This window comes from Hakea prostrata, chromosome 8, assembly GCF_041222555.1.
Source record: "Hakea prostrata isolate BN-2017 chromosome 8, UWA_Hpros_2, whole genome shotgun sequence".
Lineage (NCBI taxonomy): Eukaryota > Viridiplantae > Streptophyta > Magnoliopsida > Proteales > Proteaceae > Hakea > Hakea prostrata.
Genome location: NC_142607.1, coordinates 21,729,696 through 21,749,661, shown reverse-complemented (window position 1 = coordinate 21,749,661; position 19,966 = coordinate 21,729,696). Strand labels below are relative to the sequence as shown.

The window sequence follows — 19,966 nt, the reverse complement described above, 5'->3', positions numbered from 1 at the left end:
ATATGAAGGAAATTCAAAGTTTGACAGGGAAAGTTGCGGCTTTGAGCAGATTTATATCCAGATCTGGAGATAAATGTGCACCCTTTTTCAAAGCGTTCAAGAATCTGATCGCACTCAATGAATTCATATGGTCAGAGGACTGTCAAAAATCATTTGAAGAATTAAAAAGAAGGTTGACCAGTCCACCAGTCTTATCTCGGCCAATTCCAGGAGAAGCCTTACAAATGTACTTATCCTCTTCAAAGGCTGCAGTGAGTGCTGTATTAATTCAAGAAGAAGGTACGATTCAGAATCCCATCTATTTTGTAAGTCATACATTATTAGATGCGGAATCTAGATACCCTGAATTTGAGAAGCAAGCTTTAGCTTTGATAATAGCGGCTAGAAAACTCAGACCCTATTTTCAGGCTCATCTAATTATTGTTCTGACCAATTGGACTTTAAAGAAAATAATGCATAAACCTGACCTTGCCGGGAGAATGGTGTCCTAGGCAGTGGAATTAACAGAACATGACATTGACTATAGACCCAGAACTGCAATAAAGGCACAAGTCCTAGCGGATTTTGTTGCTGAAAGTGTTTCATCACCAGAAGACCTTGGTGAGATATGTAGTGGGTGGATTCTTCATGTGGATGGATCAAGTCATTCTCAGGGATCTGGAGCAGGTATGATTTTACAAAGTCCAGCAGCTGGATTTGTAATTCAAACTACTCTTCGATTCAATTTTTGTGCTTCAAATAATGAGGCAGAGTATGAAGCTCTTATTGCGGGGTTGCGATTAGCCAAATCCCTATGTGTACAAAATATTGAAGTCAAGATCGATTCTGAGTTGGTGGTCAGCCAAGTTAAAGGAGTATATGGAGCAAAGGATACTAGGATGATCAGTTATCTCAAAAGGCACTGGAATGTAAAGGATGGTTCCAGCAATTCTTGATTATGAGGATTCCCATAAATCAGAATACAATAGCAGATTCTTTGGCAAAGTTAGCATCGGCAAAATTTGCTTCTCTGCTACAAGCTGTATATATTGAAGAGTTGGATATTCCAGCATATTCTGAATCAGAGATAATGAAAATTGATATGGAAGTGTCATGGATGGATCCTATTATGCAATATCTTAAACAAGATACTTTCCCAGAAGATAGGGAAAAGGCCAGAGTATTAAGAAGAAGAGTAGCAAAATGTGTTTTAAAAGATGGGTTATTGTATAAGAGAACAGTTTCTGGACCACTTTTGAAATGTTTAGGACCATCCGATGCACAGTATGCGCTTGCTGAAGTTCATAAAGGAATCTGTGGGAGCCATCTTGGAGGAAGAGCTTTGGCTTATAAAATCTTGAGACAAGGATTTTACTGGCCACGGATGCAATCTGAGGCAATTGAATATGTAAGGAAATGCCATCAGTGCCAAATTCATGCTCCGATTCAGAAGCAGCCTATAGAACAATTGACTTCAATTCTAAATCCCATTCCATTTGCAATGTGGGGGATGGATTTACTTGGTCCATTTCCTATTGCATCTGGAGGAAGAAAATTTGTGGTAGCAGCAATTAATTACTTTACAAAATGGGTGGAGGCAGAAGCTTTGGCCACAATAACAACAAATCAAATGTAGAAGTTTTTCAGAAATAAGATCATTTTTAGATTTGGTTTGCCTAAGATCTTGTTAACAAATCATGGCACTCAGTTTGATAATGAAAGGTTCAAGGAATTCGGCGCAGACTATCACATTGAGTATAAAAATTCTTCTGTAGCTTATCCTCAATGCAATGGGCAGATTGAAATAACTAATAGAACTCTCTTGCAAGGAATCAAAAGAAGATTGGATGAAGGAAATAGTCTGTGTGTAGATGAACTACTTTGCTATGGGAGGCTTCTGACTTTGATCTTCAGGCATTTCGGGGTGAGTTTCGAGGATACTCCGATGGACAAAACAAATCAAGGGGGTCCCCCATTGGGCCCCCGCCCCTTCCGCCGATGAGACTACATCGGTTAGAGAGATCTCCTGGTCCGGAGGGTGAGGATGATGATGAATCGAGAGGATGAGGATGAGGGATCGAGAGGATGGAGGAGAGGATATCGGTCTCGATAGTGATGATCGGGCCGGAGATGATCTGAGATATGCGCGAGGCTGAGCCCGTGCATCATGAGTTTCCTTCATCACACTTCGAGGCAGGTGGCCCTTCACATGCGGTTCCGGAGACTTCAGATCTTGGTGCACGAGATGAGATCGATGACTTCCATGCTAGAGAGGATGGAGGTCGACGGGGAGCAGATGTACGAGAGGATGGAGTCTCGACGGAGACGAGGATAGAGCATCGGGTGACTCGGCTAGCGAGAGGAGTTCGAGCATATAGAGATCGAGTAGATCACCTAGATAGACTGTGTACCTTAGGATTTCCCATTTATGCATTTCAGATGTAATCATTGTAAAAACTTTTGAAATTAATGAAGTTCATTTTGTTTCTCTTTAATTATTGTATGTTATGCACTTTTCTTTTCCTTGCATTAGTGACATTTGTTCAAGTATAATCATGGTATGTTATTCGAAATGTTACTGTTATGCCTCAAAGTTCAAGTTTCTAATTCGGTGTTCTATTATTCACTTCTAAGAGTAGAAGAGTCACTTCGGATCAATGACTCAGGGAATGTTCAGTTGTTGCCTTTTGTGGTTAGGATCTCCTCGAACCTTGGGCTCGATACCAATCATCACGCCCTCCCAGCCCGGTACCCTATCGGCATACCCAGAGATGTGATCCACAGCCCGAAGATCAGGTATCGAGTGATCAACCTCCCACATAAACAATAACATAATCATGAACAACCATAACAAGAGTGCGGAAGATAAATCATAGATCCAATAATGAAAGAATGAATCATAAACGAAACGGAATAATAGATATAATCGAGTGTCAAACGGATAAGTAAAGTGAAGCAAAAATCCCCCACTTTACATCCAGCGGAAAAGTAGCTCGAAAGAATAAACTAGATAAAAGCTAATCCCGGTAGCAAGTACATTGGGTAACTAAATTATTCTCCACTTTGTAGACGACATCCTTGTAGGTGTAGATCTCATAAATAGCACAAGGACGCTTCCACTCAATGGTCGGACTAAGCATCGTACGGAGCATAACCACCCGTGGGATCTTCAGAGTAATTGTGGTAACCGCAATCACCTTCCTGGAGATATGTCTCTTCGCCTTGCGCTTCCTCATAGGGACCGTCATAGTATTCCGTACTGCACAGGATAGTCTAACAACATTGTACAATAAAGGAATGAGTTTCAAAGAAACTCGATAAGGCGATTAAAATCCATAATAACATAAATGGCGGGATTCCGGAACAATCATAAATGCAATATGATATGAGACAAACAATGAATGAATGATTCTAACTCTATGTATGCTTGGTCTCTATTGGCAGACATGCTTTAAGTCATAGCACCGTACTTCTTTAGGAAAGTCCACTCACATCCTCAACCATTTAAGATATCTTGGATTCCCTCCAACCATTTAAGATATCTCGGGCGACCGATTGGTAATGGGTCCTTCATCCCTCAGGACAAACCTTGGCAGGGGGTTAAGTCAACACACTCTCTCACAACCATTTGGTATAAGTACTGGCGCATGTCAGGGTAATACCTAGCCGAATGCAAGTCTTCTACTTGGTTACATCAAGTCGGATCCGGATACTTCCATTCCTCGTCCCCTGACGATCCTTTCCGGTATCCTTCACACTAGAGTCCTCATAGTCCACCGACTACGGACTCACCAACCCTATTGATCATCCACATATGGTAAACGGGAAGCTCTCACGTCCTCTCACGGGTTGGTTACCGGTCTTAAGCGCCCGTGAGCCCAAGTCTAACCATATGCAACCCTACCAATAAATGGCCCCCACAATGTGATTCCTGTCCTCTCACGGGTTGGTTACCGGTCTTGAGCGCCCATGAATCCCCATTGCTACCACGGGTCGTTCGGTCTCAATACCCCTCCGATTAGGGTCGACATAACAGGACATCCTAGCCAAACACTACTAGACAATCCTATATATGTCATCCAACGGTTTAGGAAGGTGTCCAGGAGGGCATCTCCGGAAACATCCCATAATATTCCCGTAGTAGTCCAAGGACAGAAATGTCAAAAGGACACCTCTCCTTTCCAAACCATACGTAAGCATACACATGCATCAATTCATATCATCACATATATGGTAACTCCATATATGGAAAGAAATCAATATTTACAATCATTTGTATAACATTGGTAAGTAAATCATACATGAATCAATTCAATATGAATAAGCAATGCTACTGTAATCAAAGTTATGCAACAGTAGTATATCATTGTAAGAATCTAATTTAGGAAACATATCAATGATATTCAAATATAGAAACTAGATTCATGCTATCTATGTAATTAAGGAAATAACCATCCTTACCTTTTATAACTCGCAAAGAATCCTAAGAAATCAAGTAAGATCTTGGCAAACTTGAGAAGAAGGTCCTAAACAAGTATATACAACATATTAGGAAAGATCCCTAACAGAAAATATAGCAAAACATCCGAAAGCAGACCAATTCAGGGTTGCTTTGTACTCATTGGTCGAGTGGATTGGTCGAGTGGTCCGATCGACCAATCGATCGACCAATGCGGACGATAGCTTAGAAAATCGAGTTTTGAGATATGAAATCCGAATTTGGTGGTTCAAAAGGGTACTAATCAAGGGGTAGACTACATCAGTAGTATTCTAGCATATAGGGGACCTCAAAACACTAATCAAATCAAGGTATCAAGATCCAAATTAGGAAACAAAAAGTTACCATAAATAAATCAAACATGGATCTTGAGGAATTTTGAAATAGAAAACAAGGACAAGAACAATAGGAGGATGGATCATTGCTTTCGGTAATGAAAACATGAAAACATGCATAGGTCTTCATAGAATAAGGCTTAGAAGCATAAATCTAAATAAGGAAATAAAACCTACCATATATGTACTATCATGCATCATGAAGAACACATAGTAAGGTAGAAGAGAACAACTAGAATTCTATGGATTATGGATCATAGAAAGAAAACACAACCATTAACCACTAACATGATCAATGAAAGAAGATCCAAAGAGATCAGAATTCAGATTAGGAAATTAACAGAGATTAAATCATGGTTTGATCATGAATCCTTCAAAAGCTTGCAATGATCATGGTTAAGATCATTGTTCTAGCCTTAAATCCTTAGGATGATCATGAGAACATGTTCGAGAGATGTTTGCAACAGAGGATGCAGCATCTCTTCTCTGTCTCAACTCAAAAAGGAAAGAAAAACAAAGATGTAGGAGAAGAAGAGAGAGTAGACATACCTTTTGATGCAAAAAGAAGAGTTCCGACGAAGATCCGCCAAGAAAACTCCAAGGATGCAAGAGAGATGACTTGCGAGAGGTCTTTGGTTCGTTCCGGAGGGTTTGGAGGCAGCAAATACGAAGTGGACTCGAGGTTAGACTTAAATAGAGCAAGAATCAACCTAATTGCCAAAGACAGCACCCATTGGTCGAGTGGATTGGTCGACGGGCCCGATCGACCAATCGGTCGACCAATGCGAACGACAAGGCCAAAACGAGGAATTGAAGGCCCAGATCAAATCCAAACCTAAAGAGGTTTTGCACACAAGTCAAGTGACTTACCTAGTAGGTAGAAATGCCTTCAAACCAAGATAGAGAGCACTCCAAGTCCATCAACTAATTAGATCTTCATCAGGATTCTGTTTCCATAAATAGAACCTCATCATCAACCTTCATGGATTCAAAGCCAGACACCAAGTCCTCTACTGGGATGGCCCAAAGCTGACTTCTTACTTTACTTCGGGTCATCGGACCTACAAATAACAAGGTTTCCGGGTCAAGGTTAGGGCTGGGTTTCACAACAGCAGCATACTATAATGCTCGTATCAGGCCTAAGTGTCACATCCCCCCAGCCGGTACCCTAACTGGCATACCCAGGAGTGTGATCCACAGCCCTAAAGATCAAGTATCAAGGAAATCATCCTCCCACATATACAATAACATAATCATAAACAAGAAATAATCAAGGTTTTAATATTATAAACAAAGGTTCAAATCAGTAAATGAATAATCAATATAATCAGAGTGCGGAAATGATACCAGATGTAATCACATCAAAAAGAAGTAGAGTGAGGTGGAAACTCACTCCACAAATACAACGGAACGTAGTACGTAAGTCTAAAAAGAATTACAACTGTTTCTAAAGAAAAGAAAGAATAAAATGTTCAAAGTAAACTACGCATTTTCTAATTTATAGATGACATCTTCAAAATAGTGGACTTCATCAATCCAACATAGATGTTCCATCTCTACATTACGTCTAATCGTAGTACGCAATGTGATCGCTCGAGGGATCATCAGGGTTATCTTCATAGTTGCCAGCACCTTGCGTGTAGTACGCTTCTTCGACTTGCGCTTCATCATACTATCCTTCATAGTAGTCAGTACCTGTAGAATAATCTAACAAAAGATTGTACAAAAAGGAGTGAGTTTGAATGAACTCAGCAAGTCAAGTTAACTCATAACAACATAAATAACATGCGGCAGAACATAACAAGATGCAATGCAATATGAAACAGATAATGTATGTATGCATCTAAACTCTATGTATGCTGGTCTCTATTGGCAGACATGCTTTAAGTCATAGCACCATACTTCTTTGGGTAGGTCTCAAATCACTCATCATCAGTTGGTAATGGGTCCAGCATCCCTTGGGACATTCCATGGCTTGGGGTTAAGTCACCGCTCTCTCACATCACCATTGGTCTAAGTATGGCGCATGTCAGGGTTAAGCCTAGCCCAATGCAAGTCATCTACTCAATCACATCAACTCAGTTCCAGATACGTCCATTCCTCGTCCCTGACGATCCTTTCCAGTATCCTTCACACTAGAGTCCTAATAGTCCCTGACTACGGACTCATCAACCCTATTGGTTATCCACATATGGTAAACGGGAAGCTCTCATGTCCTCTCACGGGTTGCTTACCGGTCTTGAGCGCCCATGAGCCCAAGTCTATCCATATGCAACCCTCCAATAAATGGCCCCCACAATGTGATTCCCGTCCTCTCACGGGTTGCTTACCGGTCTTGAGCGCCCGTGAATCCCCATTGCTGCCACAGGTCGTTCGATCTCAATTCCCTTCTGAATTGGATCTGATATGATGGGGACATCCTAGCCAAACACTGCTAGACAGTCCTAGGTATGACACCCAATGATTCGGGAAAGCATTAAGGAGCAACCCCAGAAACATCCCATACTATTTCCGGTAATGTCCAAGGACAGAAGTGTCAAAAGGACATCTCTCAATCCCAAACCATACTTAATCAAACACATTCTCAGATCAGTTATGACATACACAATCAACAACTCATCATATAAAAGAGAATATAAAAGCATAATCCAATCATTAAACCATATGCAGTAATAAGCATTTCATATTATCTTGAATAATGAAAAAGAGTACATAAGTGAAGTGCTACTGTACTTACAGTCAGAAGTATAAAATATAAGAACAGTAAGTAAACTCAAGTTTCATAAAGTAGAAACCAGAGAGTATGCGATCTATGTTATTATGAAATAACTGTCCTTACCTTGATTATCGTCGAAGATAATCCAAAGATCAACGAGAGAGACTCCAAACTTAGCAAATAAACCCCTAACAATCATAGATATAACATTAGGAAAGATGCCTAAAAGATCATAGAGCAAACGAATCAAACAGAGCGAAAAATGAAGCTACTTACATCATTGGTCGAGTGCTTCGTCTACTGACCCAGTCGACCAATCAGTCGACCAACCGAGTTAGTACGGAAATGCAAAAACTAGATTGGTCATAACTTCTTCGTGTGAAGTCGGATTGATCGGAAATTCGAAGGGGAACTTCCTAGAACATATTAGAACTATATAGGAAGGTAAAATCATCAAGTCAAGGTCAAAAGATGGGTTCTTGATTTGAACCAAGAATTGAGGGTTTCAATCTTATGGCTCTCATGAAAAGGCTAGGGTTACAAGATGAAAGGGAATAATTGCTAACAAGAAAATCATTGAAAGAGAGTTTAGATTAACATAAATATAATTCATGTGGTTACCCTCACATGGGAGGTTACCAAAGGTTTCCAAAAAGATCAAACAAGGGTCAGGGTTTCAAGAAAATATTCAAGGTTAGGGTTAAGATCATGACGATGATCATGGATCTCAAAGAATAGAATGAGATCATGGAATAGATGGTTGCAAGAATGCAGCATCTTCTTCCTGATCTCAATCAAGAACAAGATTGGAGAAAGAATAATCTATAATACAGAAGAGATACTAACCTTAGAACGACAGATCAGAGATGAGAGACTTCAGATCTGGCAAAGGAATCTTCGAAATCACCGAAAAGAGTTTTGGAAAGGTCTTCCCTCGTTCACAAAGTGTTTAGGAGGCAGCCTTAACTAAGAAACACGATGTAGGGTTAAATAGAGAGTGAAAAACCCTAAAATTGGATTTTCTCGAATTTAACACACAGTTGGTCGACTGCTTGGTCGACTGGCCCAGTCGACCAATCAGGTCAGTAAGGCCAAAAATAGGGAAATGGAGGCCCAACTCAAGTCCAAACCTCATGGGCTTTTGCACACACATCAAGTGATATACCTAGTGTGTAGAAATGCCTTCAAACCAAGTCAGATAATGCTCCAAGTCCTTCAACTAATCTCATCTTCAGACAGGTGCAACTTTCTTTCCAGATCTGCACAGACTTCCAAGTATGGAACTCCATCATCAGCATCCATGGGTTCAGAGTCAACACCATGTCTTCTACTAAGATGGCCCATAGTTGGCTTCTTCCTTTACTCCGGGTCTTCAGACATAAAAAAAATCGGGTTTCCGGGTCAAGGTCAGGGTTAGGTTAGGGCTGGATTTCACACTAAGTCTTTCAAAGTTGGAGATTTAGTCTTGAGGAAAAAATCAGCATCAGACCCAAGAAGTTGTGGAAAGCTCTCCGCAAACTGGGAAGGGCCATATGTGGTGATGAAAACTGTTAGTAACAACACATATTGGCTTAAAGATCTGCATGGAAGCTGCTTAAGGCGACCGTGGAATGTAACTCATCTTAGAAAATATAATCAATAGAAAAGGAGCAGAGTTTTTAGTTGTTCTTGAAGGTTTATTTCCATCGACTGTTATCACTTGAAGATTCTTCTTCAACTATGCAAAAGAGCCTTCCCAGGCCCTGTCATGCTTTCCGAAGCTGATCATGGATCATTCCTTCCGAGGGTGGTCCCGACTTTTCGTAAGTTAGGCTCAAGTAGCCAGCCTTCCGAGGAATGGTCATGCTTTCCGAAGCTGATCATGGACCATTCCTTCTGATGTGGTCCCGACTTTCTGTAAGTCAGGCTCAAGTAGCTAGCCCTCCAAGGCCTGGTCATGCTTTCCGAAGCTGATCATGAATCATTCCTTTCGAGGGTGGTCCCGACTTTTCATAAGTCAGGCTCAAGTAGCCAGCCTTCCAAGGCCTGGTCATGCTTTCCAAAGCTGATCATGGATCATTCCTTCTGAGGGTGGTCCCGAATTTCCTTAAGTGTTGCTTGTATCTCAAGGTATTACGCAAGTGTACGTATCGCAAATAAGTAATAAATGATAAGTAAAGTATCGATCCCACGGAGAATTCTATCCTTAACTTTCAATGTAAAAGTAAAATTGATTTAACTAAGATTAACAAGGTTGATTTGTGATTGACTAACTAAATGACCAAATGACAGTTAATTAAACTAACGAACTAAATTGGAGATTGAGCAATAGAAGAAACTTAGTGAGTGAAAAGTGTGTTAGGAATCAAGTTTCCCTTCCCCTAAATTTTATAATGCAAATACTAAAGCAATACTACAACCCCAAGATATATCAAGAACTTGGAATGAATGGCAATATGGTATTTTCCAATACACATAAGCTAGCATCCTAAATCAACATCTGCATATTCCTATGAAGAATTGAATTATGAATGCAATTTAAACCCAATCCAATCAATGGTAATGTGAGGTAATTGGGTATTCCTACCCAACCCACTAATTAACACAACTAATTAAAGGTTATGCTAACTCACACAATTTAACAAACATCTAGACTGCATTAAATTTCCAGCTAACTCAATCATAGCAATCGTTCATGAGAGATTCATCAAGAACAGAAATTAACCAATATATATCATGTTGAATTCATTGATAACAAGTTGTATTGTAGTAAAACTAAAGCATACATGATAAGTACATCTCAAAATTCAAGTTAGGTACTATTATCATCCCAACACAACACAAGTTTAGCCCATAATAGACATTAAAAACACAGCAGTAATTAGAGTTAACATCAAGCTAGAAGATGAGAAGATAAGTTTATAAGAATGAAAAGAAACTAAAGCATCATTGCTTCCACATGAGCTCCAGCCTTCTTCTCCAATTAATCAACTTCTCCAGCAGCCTTCAATGCTTCCACATGAGTCCAGCTCTAGTCCTTCTTCTCCTTGCCTTAGCCGAGTACTCTCCTCTCTCCTTAGCCGTGTGTGTGTCATTCTTCTCCTTTGCCTCCCTTCTCTTTCTTCCATAAATGCTTTCAATCATTAGGTTAGATTCTGGCCATAGGATTAGAACATTCCTCCTGAGATCAAGGGTTGAGAACAATCATATATTTACAAGAATCATGTCCTCTTAACCCCTTCTGGTCATTTCCTCCTGTATTGGATCTAAGAATATTCTGCTCCGTTTTGCTGCAGTAACTTCACAGCAAAGTTAGAGGAAAGCTTCTTCTCCTATTATGGCTCTTTACCTACATTTTTCAAGAGAAAGAAACAGTCAAATTCATCCACAAATCTTAAGAGAAATTCATGTAAGGGTGACAATAATGAACTAAACAAGATTCAACATGTTAAGACTAAATAAGACAACATCTAATGAATACTATCACTAAAACAAAGACAAAATACTCTTAAATCAAGCCATCTCAAGTATAAAGTTACCAATCTTAACTCCATTTCATAGAGTTATCACACCCCCAAACTTAAGACATTGCTTGACCTCGAGCAATAAAGGCAAGTGAAAATACCAACTAACTACTAATGAAAGCATTAAAAGATCAAAAGAAAAGAAAAGCAAATAACCTAGCTCAATCATGCAATAGGATGGGTGTTAAACAGAAGTTGCCTCTCAATCTTTTTATAATTTTTTTTTTTTTTAAAGATCCAACACGTCTGGCCAATAACACTTAGATGTCATACTTTACTCATCAAGATGCTCTCAAGTGTGTGTGTGTGAAAGTTAAGAATCTTGCCCCAAATCACCCTAGTCCAGCTGTCACATCCTGCCCAAATACACCCAGCCTATACCCTATCTGGGTTACCCGGGAGAGTGATCCACAGCCCAAAAGATCAAGTTTAGGAACGATCATATCCATTTAGCACAATAACATAATCAAAAGCAAGAACAAATCATTGTATTCTAATAAGTTAACAATAAAAATCAAGAAAGGATCACAGAAGGATCACTAAAGAATATTAGAGTGCGGAATAACAAGATACCAAATCAAAAGACAACTGTAGAGTATAGCGGAAATATACCCCACAACATATGCGGAAGGTAGATCGAAATCTAAAGCAAGCTCTAAGCTAATACAAGTAAAATAAAAGTCTAGAAGAAACAAGAGAATCTAATCCACTTCTTCAGTCGGCTCTTCTTCTTCTTCAGTCTTCATCCTCTTCACTTTAAGGTCATGCTCTTGAAGCTTCAGATCAGCATCTAGCGCAAGATCCCATCGGTGAATAAGATGATGCCGGCTGCCATCAATAGGAGTCGTCAGTGCAGCCCAAATCCGAGTGTTGGCTGCCTCGCTGTTCATTACCTTGTCCAAGGACATTCGGAGCTGTACCATGTAAGGAAAGGTTCTCCGTGCTGGTGCACGGGTTCTCTTTCGTACCTACAATGTCATCTAAAAACAAGTCCCCCGAAGGGTAAGCTCAAAAGAACTTAGCAAGTAATCCAAACACAATAAGCATCTTCACATGCATTCACAAACAAACATATATGAAATGATATGAAACAATATATAAGCATCTTCACATGCATTCACAAACAAACATATATGAAATGATATGAAACAATATATGCAAATATGATTCTAACTCTATATATGTATGATGGTCTCTATTGGCAGACATGCTTTAAGTCATAGCACCATACTTCTTTGGGTAGGTCTCATCTCACAACGCCGGTTGGCAAAGGGTCCTTCATCCATCTTGGACAATCCATGGCTGGGGGTTAAGTCACCGCTCTCTCACATAACCGTTTGGTCTAAGTATTGGCGCATGTCAAGGTAAAGCCTAGCCCAATGCAAGTCTTCTACTTAGTCATATCAACTCAGATCCAGATACGTCCATTCCTCGCCCCTGGCGATCCTTTCCGGTATCCTTCACACTAGAGTTAGCATAGTCCCAGACTACGGACTCATCAACCCTTTAGGTCATTCACATATAGTAAATGGAAAGCTCTCATGTCCTCTCACGGGTTGGTTACCGGTCTTAAGCGCCCATGATCCCAAGTCTATCCATATGCAACCCTACCCATAAATGGCCCCCACAATGTGATTCATTCCCCTCACGGGTTGGTTACCGGTCTTGAGCGCCCATGAATCCCCATTGCCACCACGGGTCGTTCGGTCTCAATACCCTTCCGACTCGGGTCTGATATAACAAGGAATATCCTAGCCAAACACTGCTAGACGAGTCCTAGGTATGACAGCCAATAATCCGGGAAAGTGTCAAAGGGCAACATTGGAAATATCCCATACTATCCCCAATGATATCCAAGGACAGAAATGTCAAAAGGACATTCCCCAATACCAAATCATACCTAAACAATCACAATCACAATTCAGTCATATCATCCACGACAGATATCTCATCAAATAGAAGAGTATAATAAGACAAGATTAAATGAATAAGAAATATACATGAATAAGTATTCATTCATGATCAAGTGCATAAAGTAAATAAGGAAATAAGATCCTACTGTACTTACAGCATTCATATCATAATGGAAACTAACATAACAGTAGCTAAATCATGCATTCATGTCATAATACATAAAGACATGTAAATAGGCATATTGTGAGTTGGAATACTCACCTCGAAATGCAGACTTATAGTCTTCAAATAAGAAATCAGAGAACAAATCCAAAATCACCTAAACAAGCTTGACAAAACATGTATAGGTCATAAGAAGTGATTCCAAAAGATTGGAGTCGAAACGGATCAAAAACAGAGTTGCTGTCAATGCGGGTTGATTGGCTGGGTTGAGTGCTCCAGTCGACCCAGGCAATCTGCCCAAGAGCAAATCCGAAAATAAAAAGAGAATCTTGATCCGAAACCTATGCTACACAAACCAGAATGCGAGGAAACTTGGAGAGATTGTCTAACACAGTAGTCTAAGACTAAAAAGCATAATTTAGACATCAAATCACCATTAAAACCATTACTTACTAATTTAGAATCATAGTTTCTATTTTGGAAAACAAGACTTTCTAATTTGGAAAACAACATGGTTTTCATTGAAAACAAGCTATGAATGAAAGAGATGAACTAGAGATGATGAGACCTGATTCTAGTAAATGAACACAGTAAATCAAGAGTAAGAATGATCATAGAGATGCATCTAATATGCTAGAAGAAATCAAAATAAGAACATGATCATAGTTTAAGAAGAAATCATGAAAATCATGTAGAGAATGAATATGAAATCATAGCATATAGAATGAGAAGAGATTGTAGAAGATATGATTGCAGAGATGCAATATCTTCCTCATAATCTCAGATTAGAGAAGAGAACGATCCTAGTAAGAATGAATCAATAGCATAATAGATTGAATACTAACCTTTGATTGAAGAACAAGAGAGAGAAAGCTTGAGAGTTGAATGTAGATCTTCTTCTACACCAAAGGAGGCTTGGAGATGAGTTTCCTTTGTTCTCTAGGTGTTTTGGAGGCTAGGGATACTAAAAACACGAAGTTATGAGGTATATATAGCAATAATGACCTAAACAGAAGATTCTGCTCGAATTCTGTTTGCTTGGGTCCAGTGGGTGGGTAGCATGGCCCAGTCGACCCAGCCAGTCGACCCAGGCTAACAGCATAGCCTAAAACAGGGATTTGAGGGCCTTTCTCTTATCGGAATCAAACGAAATTTTAAACACAACAACTATAACTTACCTAGCATAGGAAAATGGCTTTAAATCATATCTAACCATGCTCTAAGGTCATCAACCAATCTTCTCTTCATCAAGGTGCATTCTCTTTTCTAAATCAACCAAGCTCTTCAAGTAGGGAATTCCATCATCAATTTTCTATGGGTTTTCGAATCTACACTAAGGGAGAGTTCCGACTTGACTTTCTATGACCTTCTAAACATATCAACACCATATTGAAGGTCCAACTTCAAGGTCAAACATCAAACAACTTCTTCTTCATCCAAAACAAATAGGGTGCCTAATTTAGGTTTTGGGCTGGATTTCACACCAACTGAATCATGGTCATCAAGTTTAGTTCATTGATCTAATATGTTGACCAAATGATTACCTCTCCACTAATTAGGGATCCATCTCCTTTTACACCCCCAAGAATTTGTTTCATACTCTTTTGAGCATTTGACCCCCAAACTTATTCTTTTTGAACCATTTCTCTTTTTTTTTTTTTTTTTTCTTTTTTCTTTTTTTCTTTTTTTTTTTGAATGTTGTTGTCATCCTGCCTTTTTACGTGAATATCGCTCATTTGTGATGAAGATACTCGGTTACTCAACAAGATCACAAACAAGAGTGCCTTGCATGCTCATATTCGGGGCCACCGTTGACGTCAAAAATATACATGGGCTACATGCATATTCCCGGTTACTAGGTTGCCCCAAAACAACAGAACATTATTCTCTTTTTTTCTCTCTCTTGTCTCTCTTTTTTATTTTTTTTGTTTTTTTATTTTTTTTATTTTTTTATTTTTTTATTTTTTTAATTTTTTTATTATACTCTATTTCAGGCCACTGTTGACGTCAAAAATACACATGGGTTACATGCATATTCCCGGTTACTAGGTAGCCCAAATCAGCGGAGCATTATTCTATTGGGGAAGGGAAGGGGTCAAACTTCAGTCAATATTCACAATGCACAGAGTTCTTGGAAACACCCAAATGGGAACCCCTAATTTGTAAGTCTCAGGATTCTCATTTAACCAATTCAAAAATCCTAAAACTCTCACATTGATCCAACTTTCCCCAGGTTCTCCAGAGCTTGAAACATCACTTGGTGCATCAATAATATGGCATCACAGAAATGAGTAAATGCAGACATCAGGTCATTATAGCAAACTTGTGCTAAGATTTCCAACAAAATCAGATTAAGAGGCACTGACATTCACATTCATTAACAACCATCCAAATTTTTTAAAAACCCCCCTTTTCAACACACCACTTTTTTTCTTCCCCCCCGTTTTTTTTCGGGCCCCCCCCCAGGCGGGATGTCGAGTTTTCTATTGATCTTGTCCCTGGTGTCGCTCCGGTATCTAAAGCTCCGTATAGGATGGCTCCTACTGAGTTGAAAGAGTTGCAAAATCAGTTGAATGAGCTCATTGATAGAGGTTTTGTACAGCCTAGTGTGTCACCTTGGGGAGCTCCGGTCTTGTTTGTCAAGAAGAAAGACGATAGTATGCGCTTGTGCATCGACTACCGTGAGTTGAATAAGCTGACTATCAAGAACAGATATCCGCTGCCCAGAATTGATGATCTCTTCGATCAGTTGAAGGGTGCAGTTGTGTTCTCAAAGATTGACTTAAGGTCCGGATATCACCAATTGAAAGTGAGGTCTAGTGATATCTTCAAGACAGCTTTCCGAACGCGGTATGGTCACTACGAGTTTAGAGTCATGCCCTTCGGATTGACCAATGCTCCTGCAGTGTTCATGGACCTCATGAACCGAGTATTTCACGACATGCTTGATAAGTTTGTGATTGTTTTCATTGATGACATCTTGATCTATTCGAAGAGCGAAGAAGAGCATGCGAGTCATCTAAGCTTCACTTTGCAAAGGTTGCGAGAAAAGAAGTTGTTCGCTAAGTTTAGCGAGTGTGATTTCTGGCTTAAGAGAGTGGTATTCCTTGGTCATGTAGTTTCAGCCGAAGGTATTCGTGTCGATCCTGAAAAGGTTCAAGCTGTGGCTGATTGGGAAAGACCGAAGTCGATAACGGAAATAAGAAGTTTTCTTGGATTGGCGGGTTACTACAGAAGGTTTATTGAGAACTTTTCTCGGTTGGCTGCTCCTATGACTAAGTTGACCAGGAAAGAAGAAAAGTTTGTTTGGTCTGACGCTTGCGAGAAGAATTTCCAAGAGTTGAAAGATAGATTGACAAGTGCCCCAGTTTTGACTATACCTGATAGTTCCGGTGGTATGACAGTTTATACCGATGCGTCAAAGATTGGATTGGGTTGCGTATTGATGCAACATGGCAAGGTCGTAGCCTATGCTTCTCGGCAATTGAAAGATTATGAGCGGAATTACCCCACTCACGATCTAGAACTTGCCGCTGTTGTCTTTGCTTTGAAGATTTGGAGACATTACCTCTACGGTGAGAAGATTGCCATTTTCACGGATCATAAGAGTTTGAAATACTTCTTTACCCAAAAGGAGTTGAACATGAGACAAAGGAGATGGTTGGAACTAGTCTCCGATTATGATTGTGATATTCAGTATCACCCTGGGAAAGCAAACGTTGTTGCTGATGCTTTTAGTAGGAAGAACCAGAAGAAGACTTTGGATTTGAATGCTTTGAGTTTACCATTGTGGTCTTCTATTGAGAGTTTTGATTTGGAAATCGTCCCTGAGAATTCTAATTTTATTCTTTCCGCCATGACGGCAAGATCTGGTCTTAGAGATAAGATTGTTGCTCTGCAGAAGTTACGATCAAGAGCTTTTGATCAAAGTTGAGAAGATTTCTTCGAATCTGAGTCGGACCCCGACTTTGGTATATCCATGGATGGTGCTTTGTTGTTTAGAGGAAGACCTGTGTGCACGCAAACGAAGAAATTAAGAAAGAAATATTGAAGGAAGCACACCAATCAGTCTTTACTATACACCCGGAAGCACCAAGATGTACAAGGACTTGAAGGAACATTTTTGGTGGATTGGTCCGAAGGCTGATGTTGATGATTTTGTTGCCAAGTGTGAGACTTGCCAATGTGTGAAAGCCGTTCGACAACCTCCATCTGGATTACTTCAGCCTCTTCCTATTCCTAGTTGGAAGTGGGAGGATATCTCCATGGACTTTGTGACTAGCTTGCCTCGGACAAGTAAAGGCAATGACACTGTGTGGGTGATTGTTGATAGGTTGACCAAATCAGCCCACTTCATTCCTATGAAGATCACTCATACTCTGGATAAGCTAACAAGGCTTTATGTGGATAATGTGGTTCGTCTCGCATGGTGTGCCATTGAGTATTGTTTCGGATCGTGATCCTAGGTTCACCTCAAGGTTTTGGAATAGTTTGCGAGAAGGCCTTGGGAACCCAATTGAACTTGAGTACAGCTCATCATCCACGATCGATGGACAATCCGAGATGACAATTCGGACATTGGAAGACATGCTCGGATCTTGTGTGGTGGATATGGGTGGTAATTGGGATGAACACCTAGCTTTGGTTGAGTTTGCCTATAACAACGGTTATCAAGCAACAATAGGCATGGCTCCATTCAAGGCTTTGTATGGCGGTACTTGTAGGACACCTTTGTATTGGGTCGAGGCAATGTGAAAGAAAAGTCTTAGGTCCTGAAATGATTGAAGCTACGAGTGCTATGGTAGATATGATAAGAGAAAGGATTAAGTCCGCCAGTCAAGACAGAAATCTTATCTTGATAAGAGAAGGACCGATTTGGAATTTCAAGTTGGAGAGAAAGTATTTCGAAAGTTTCACCAATGAAGGGTGTGATGAGATTCAATGTTAAGGGAAAGCTTAGCTCTCGTTACATTGGACCTTTCGAGATTTTGGAAAAGGTTGGACCTGTTGCGTATCGATTAGCATTACCTCCGCCTCTTCTTGGTGTTCACAATGTGTTTCATATTTCGATGCTCCGAAAATACATAGAGAATCCGGAACACATTTTGCAGCAAGCACTGAAGGACTTAGTGCTGATTTGACCTACGATGAAGAACCGGCCGAAATCTTGGATAGGAAGGACAAGCAGCTGCGGAATCGCACCATCCCTTTGGTGAAGATTCGGTGGAAGAACCATACCCTGAAGAAGCTTCTTGGGAGAAGGAAGAAGACATGAAGGAGAAGTTTCCTTACCTCTTTGGAAGCACAGTACACTTTCAATTTCGAGGACGAAATTTCTTTAAGGGGGGAGAATGTAAAACCCAGCCCTAACCTTGACCCGGAAACCTTGTTATTTGTAGGTCCGATGACCCGAAGTAAAGTAAGAAGTCAGCTTTGGGCCATCCCAGTGGAGGACTTGGTGTCCGGCTCAGAATCCATGAAAGTTGATGATGAAGTTCTATTTATGGAAACTGAATCTTGATGAAGATCGGATTAGTTGATGGACTTGGAGTGCTCTCTATCTTGGTTTGAAGGCATTTCTACCTATTAGGTAAGTCACTTGACATGTGTGCAAAACCCCTTTAGGATTGGATTTGATCTGGGTCTTCAATTCCCTGTTTTGGAATTGCTGAACTTTGTCGACATTGGTCGATCGATTGGTCGACTGGACCAGTCGACCAATCCACTCGACCAATGAGTGCTTGTCTTTGGCAATTAGGTTTTGCTTGCTCTATTTAAGTCCAATCTCGAGTCTACTTCGTATTTGCTGCCTCCAAACTCTTTGGAACGAACCAAAGACCTCTCGCAAGTCATCTCCCTTGCATCCTTGGTGATTTTCTTGACGGATCTTCGTCAAAACTCTTCCTTTTCATCAAAAGGTATGTCTACACTCTCTTCTTCTCCTCTATCTCTTATTTTCTTTCCTTTTTGAGTTGAGACAGTAGAGGAGATGCTGCATTCTCTGTTGCAAACATCTCTGGACTTGTCTCTCATGATCATCCTAAGGATTAAAGGCTAGAACAATGATCTTAACCATGATCATTGCAAGCTTTTGAAGGAATCATGATCAAACCATGATCTAATCTTTGTTAAACTTCTGATTTGAATTCCGATCTCCTTGGATCTTCTATATTGATCATGTTAGTAGTTAATTGCTGTGTTTTCTTTTCATGATCCATGATCTATCAATCTCTAGTTGTTCTCTTCTACCATACTATGTGTTCTTCATGAATCATGATAGTTACATATATGGTAGGTTTTGTTTCCTTATTTAGATTTATGCTTTTAAGCCTATTTCCTTGAAGATCTAAGTATGCTTTTCATGATACCTTTACCTGAAGCAATGATCCCTTCTCCTATTGTTCTTGTCTTTGATTTCTATTTTGAATTCATCAAGATCCATGGTTGATCTAATTATGGTAACTTTTTGTTTCCTAATTTGGATCTTGATGGCTTGATTTGATTAGTGTTTTGAGGTCCCCTATATGTTAGAATACTACTGATGTAGTTTACCCCTTGATTAGTACCCTTTTGAACCACCAAATTCGGATTTCATATCTTAAAACTCTGTTTTTTTAGGCTACTATCTGCATTGGTCGACTGATTGGTCGACTGGACCAGTCGACCAATCCACTCGACCAATGAATACAGGCAACTCCAGAATTGGTCCGTGTTGGATGTTTTGGTATCTTTTCTGTTAGGGATCTTTCCTAATATGTTGTATACACTTGTTTAGGACCTTCTTCTCAAGTTTGCCAAGATCTTACTTGATTTCTTAGGATTCCTTTGCGAGTTATAAAAGGTAAGGATGGTTATTTCC

The 19,966-nt window shown here is 39.9% G+C and overlaps 1 protein-coding gene across 1 annotated transcript in view; it reads left to right on the top strand.

Annotated features, from left to right (window-relative positions):
* The first annotated feature begins 937 nt into the window (after positions 1–937).
* The window catches only part of LOC149007421 (uncharacterized), a 32,443-nt gene continuing 13,414 nt past the window's right edge, over positions 938–19,966 (top strand). The window contains exon 1 of the mRNA XM_089167059.1: positions 938–1,387. Within this exon, the coding sequence (XP_089023185.1) occupies positions 938–1,387 (450 nt within the window). The remainder of the gene's footprint in view (positions 1,388–19,966) is intronic.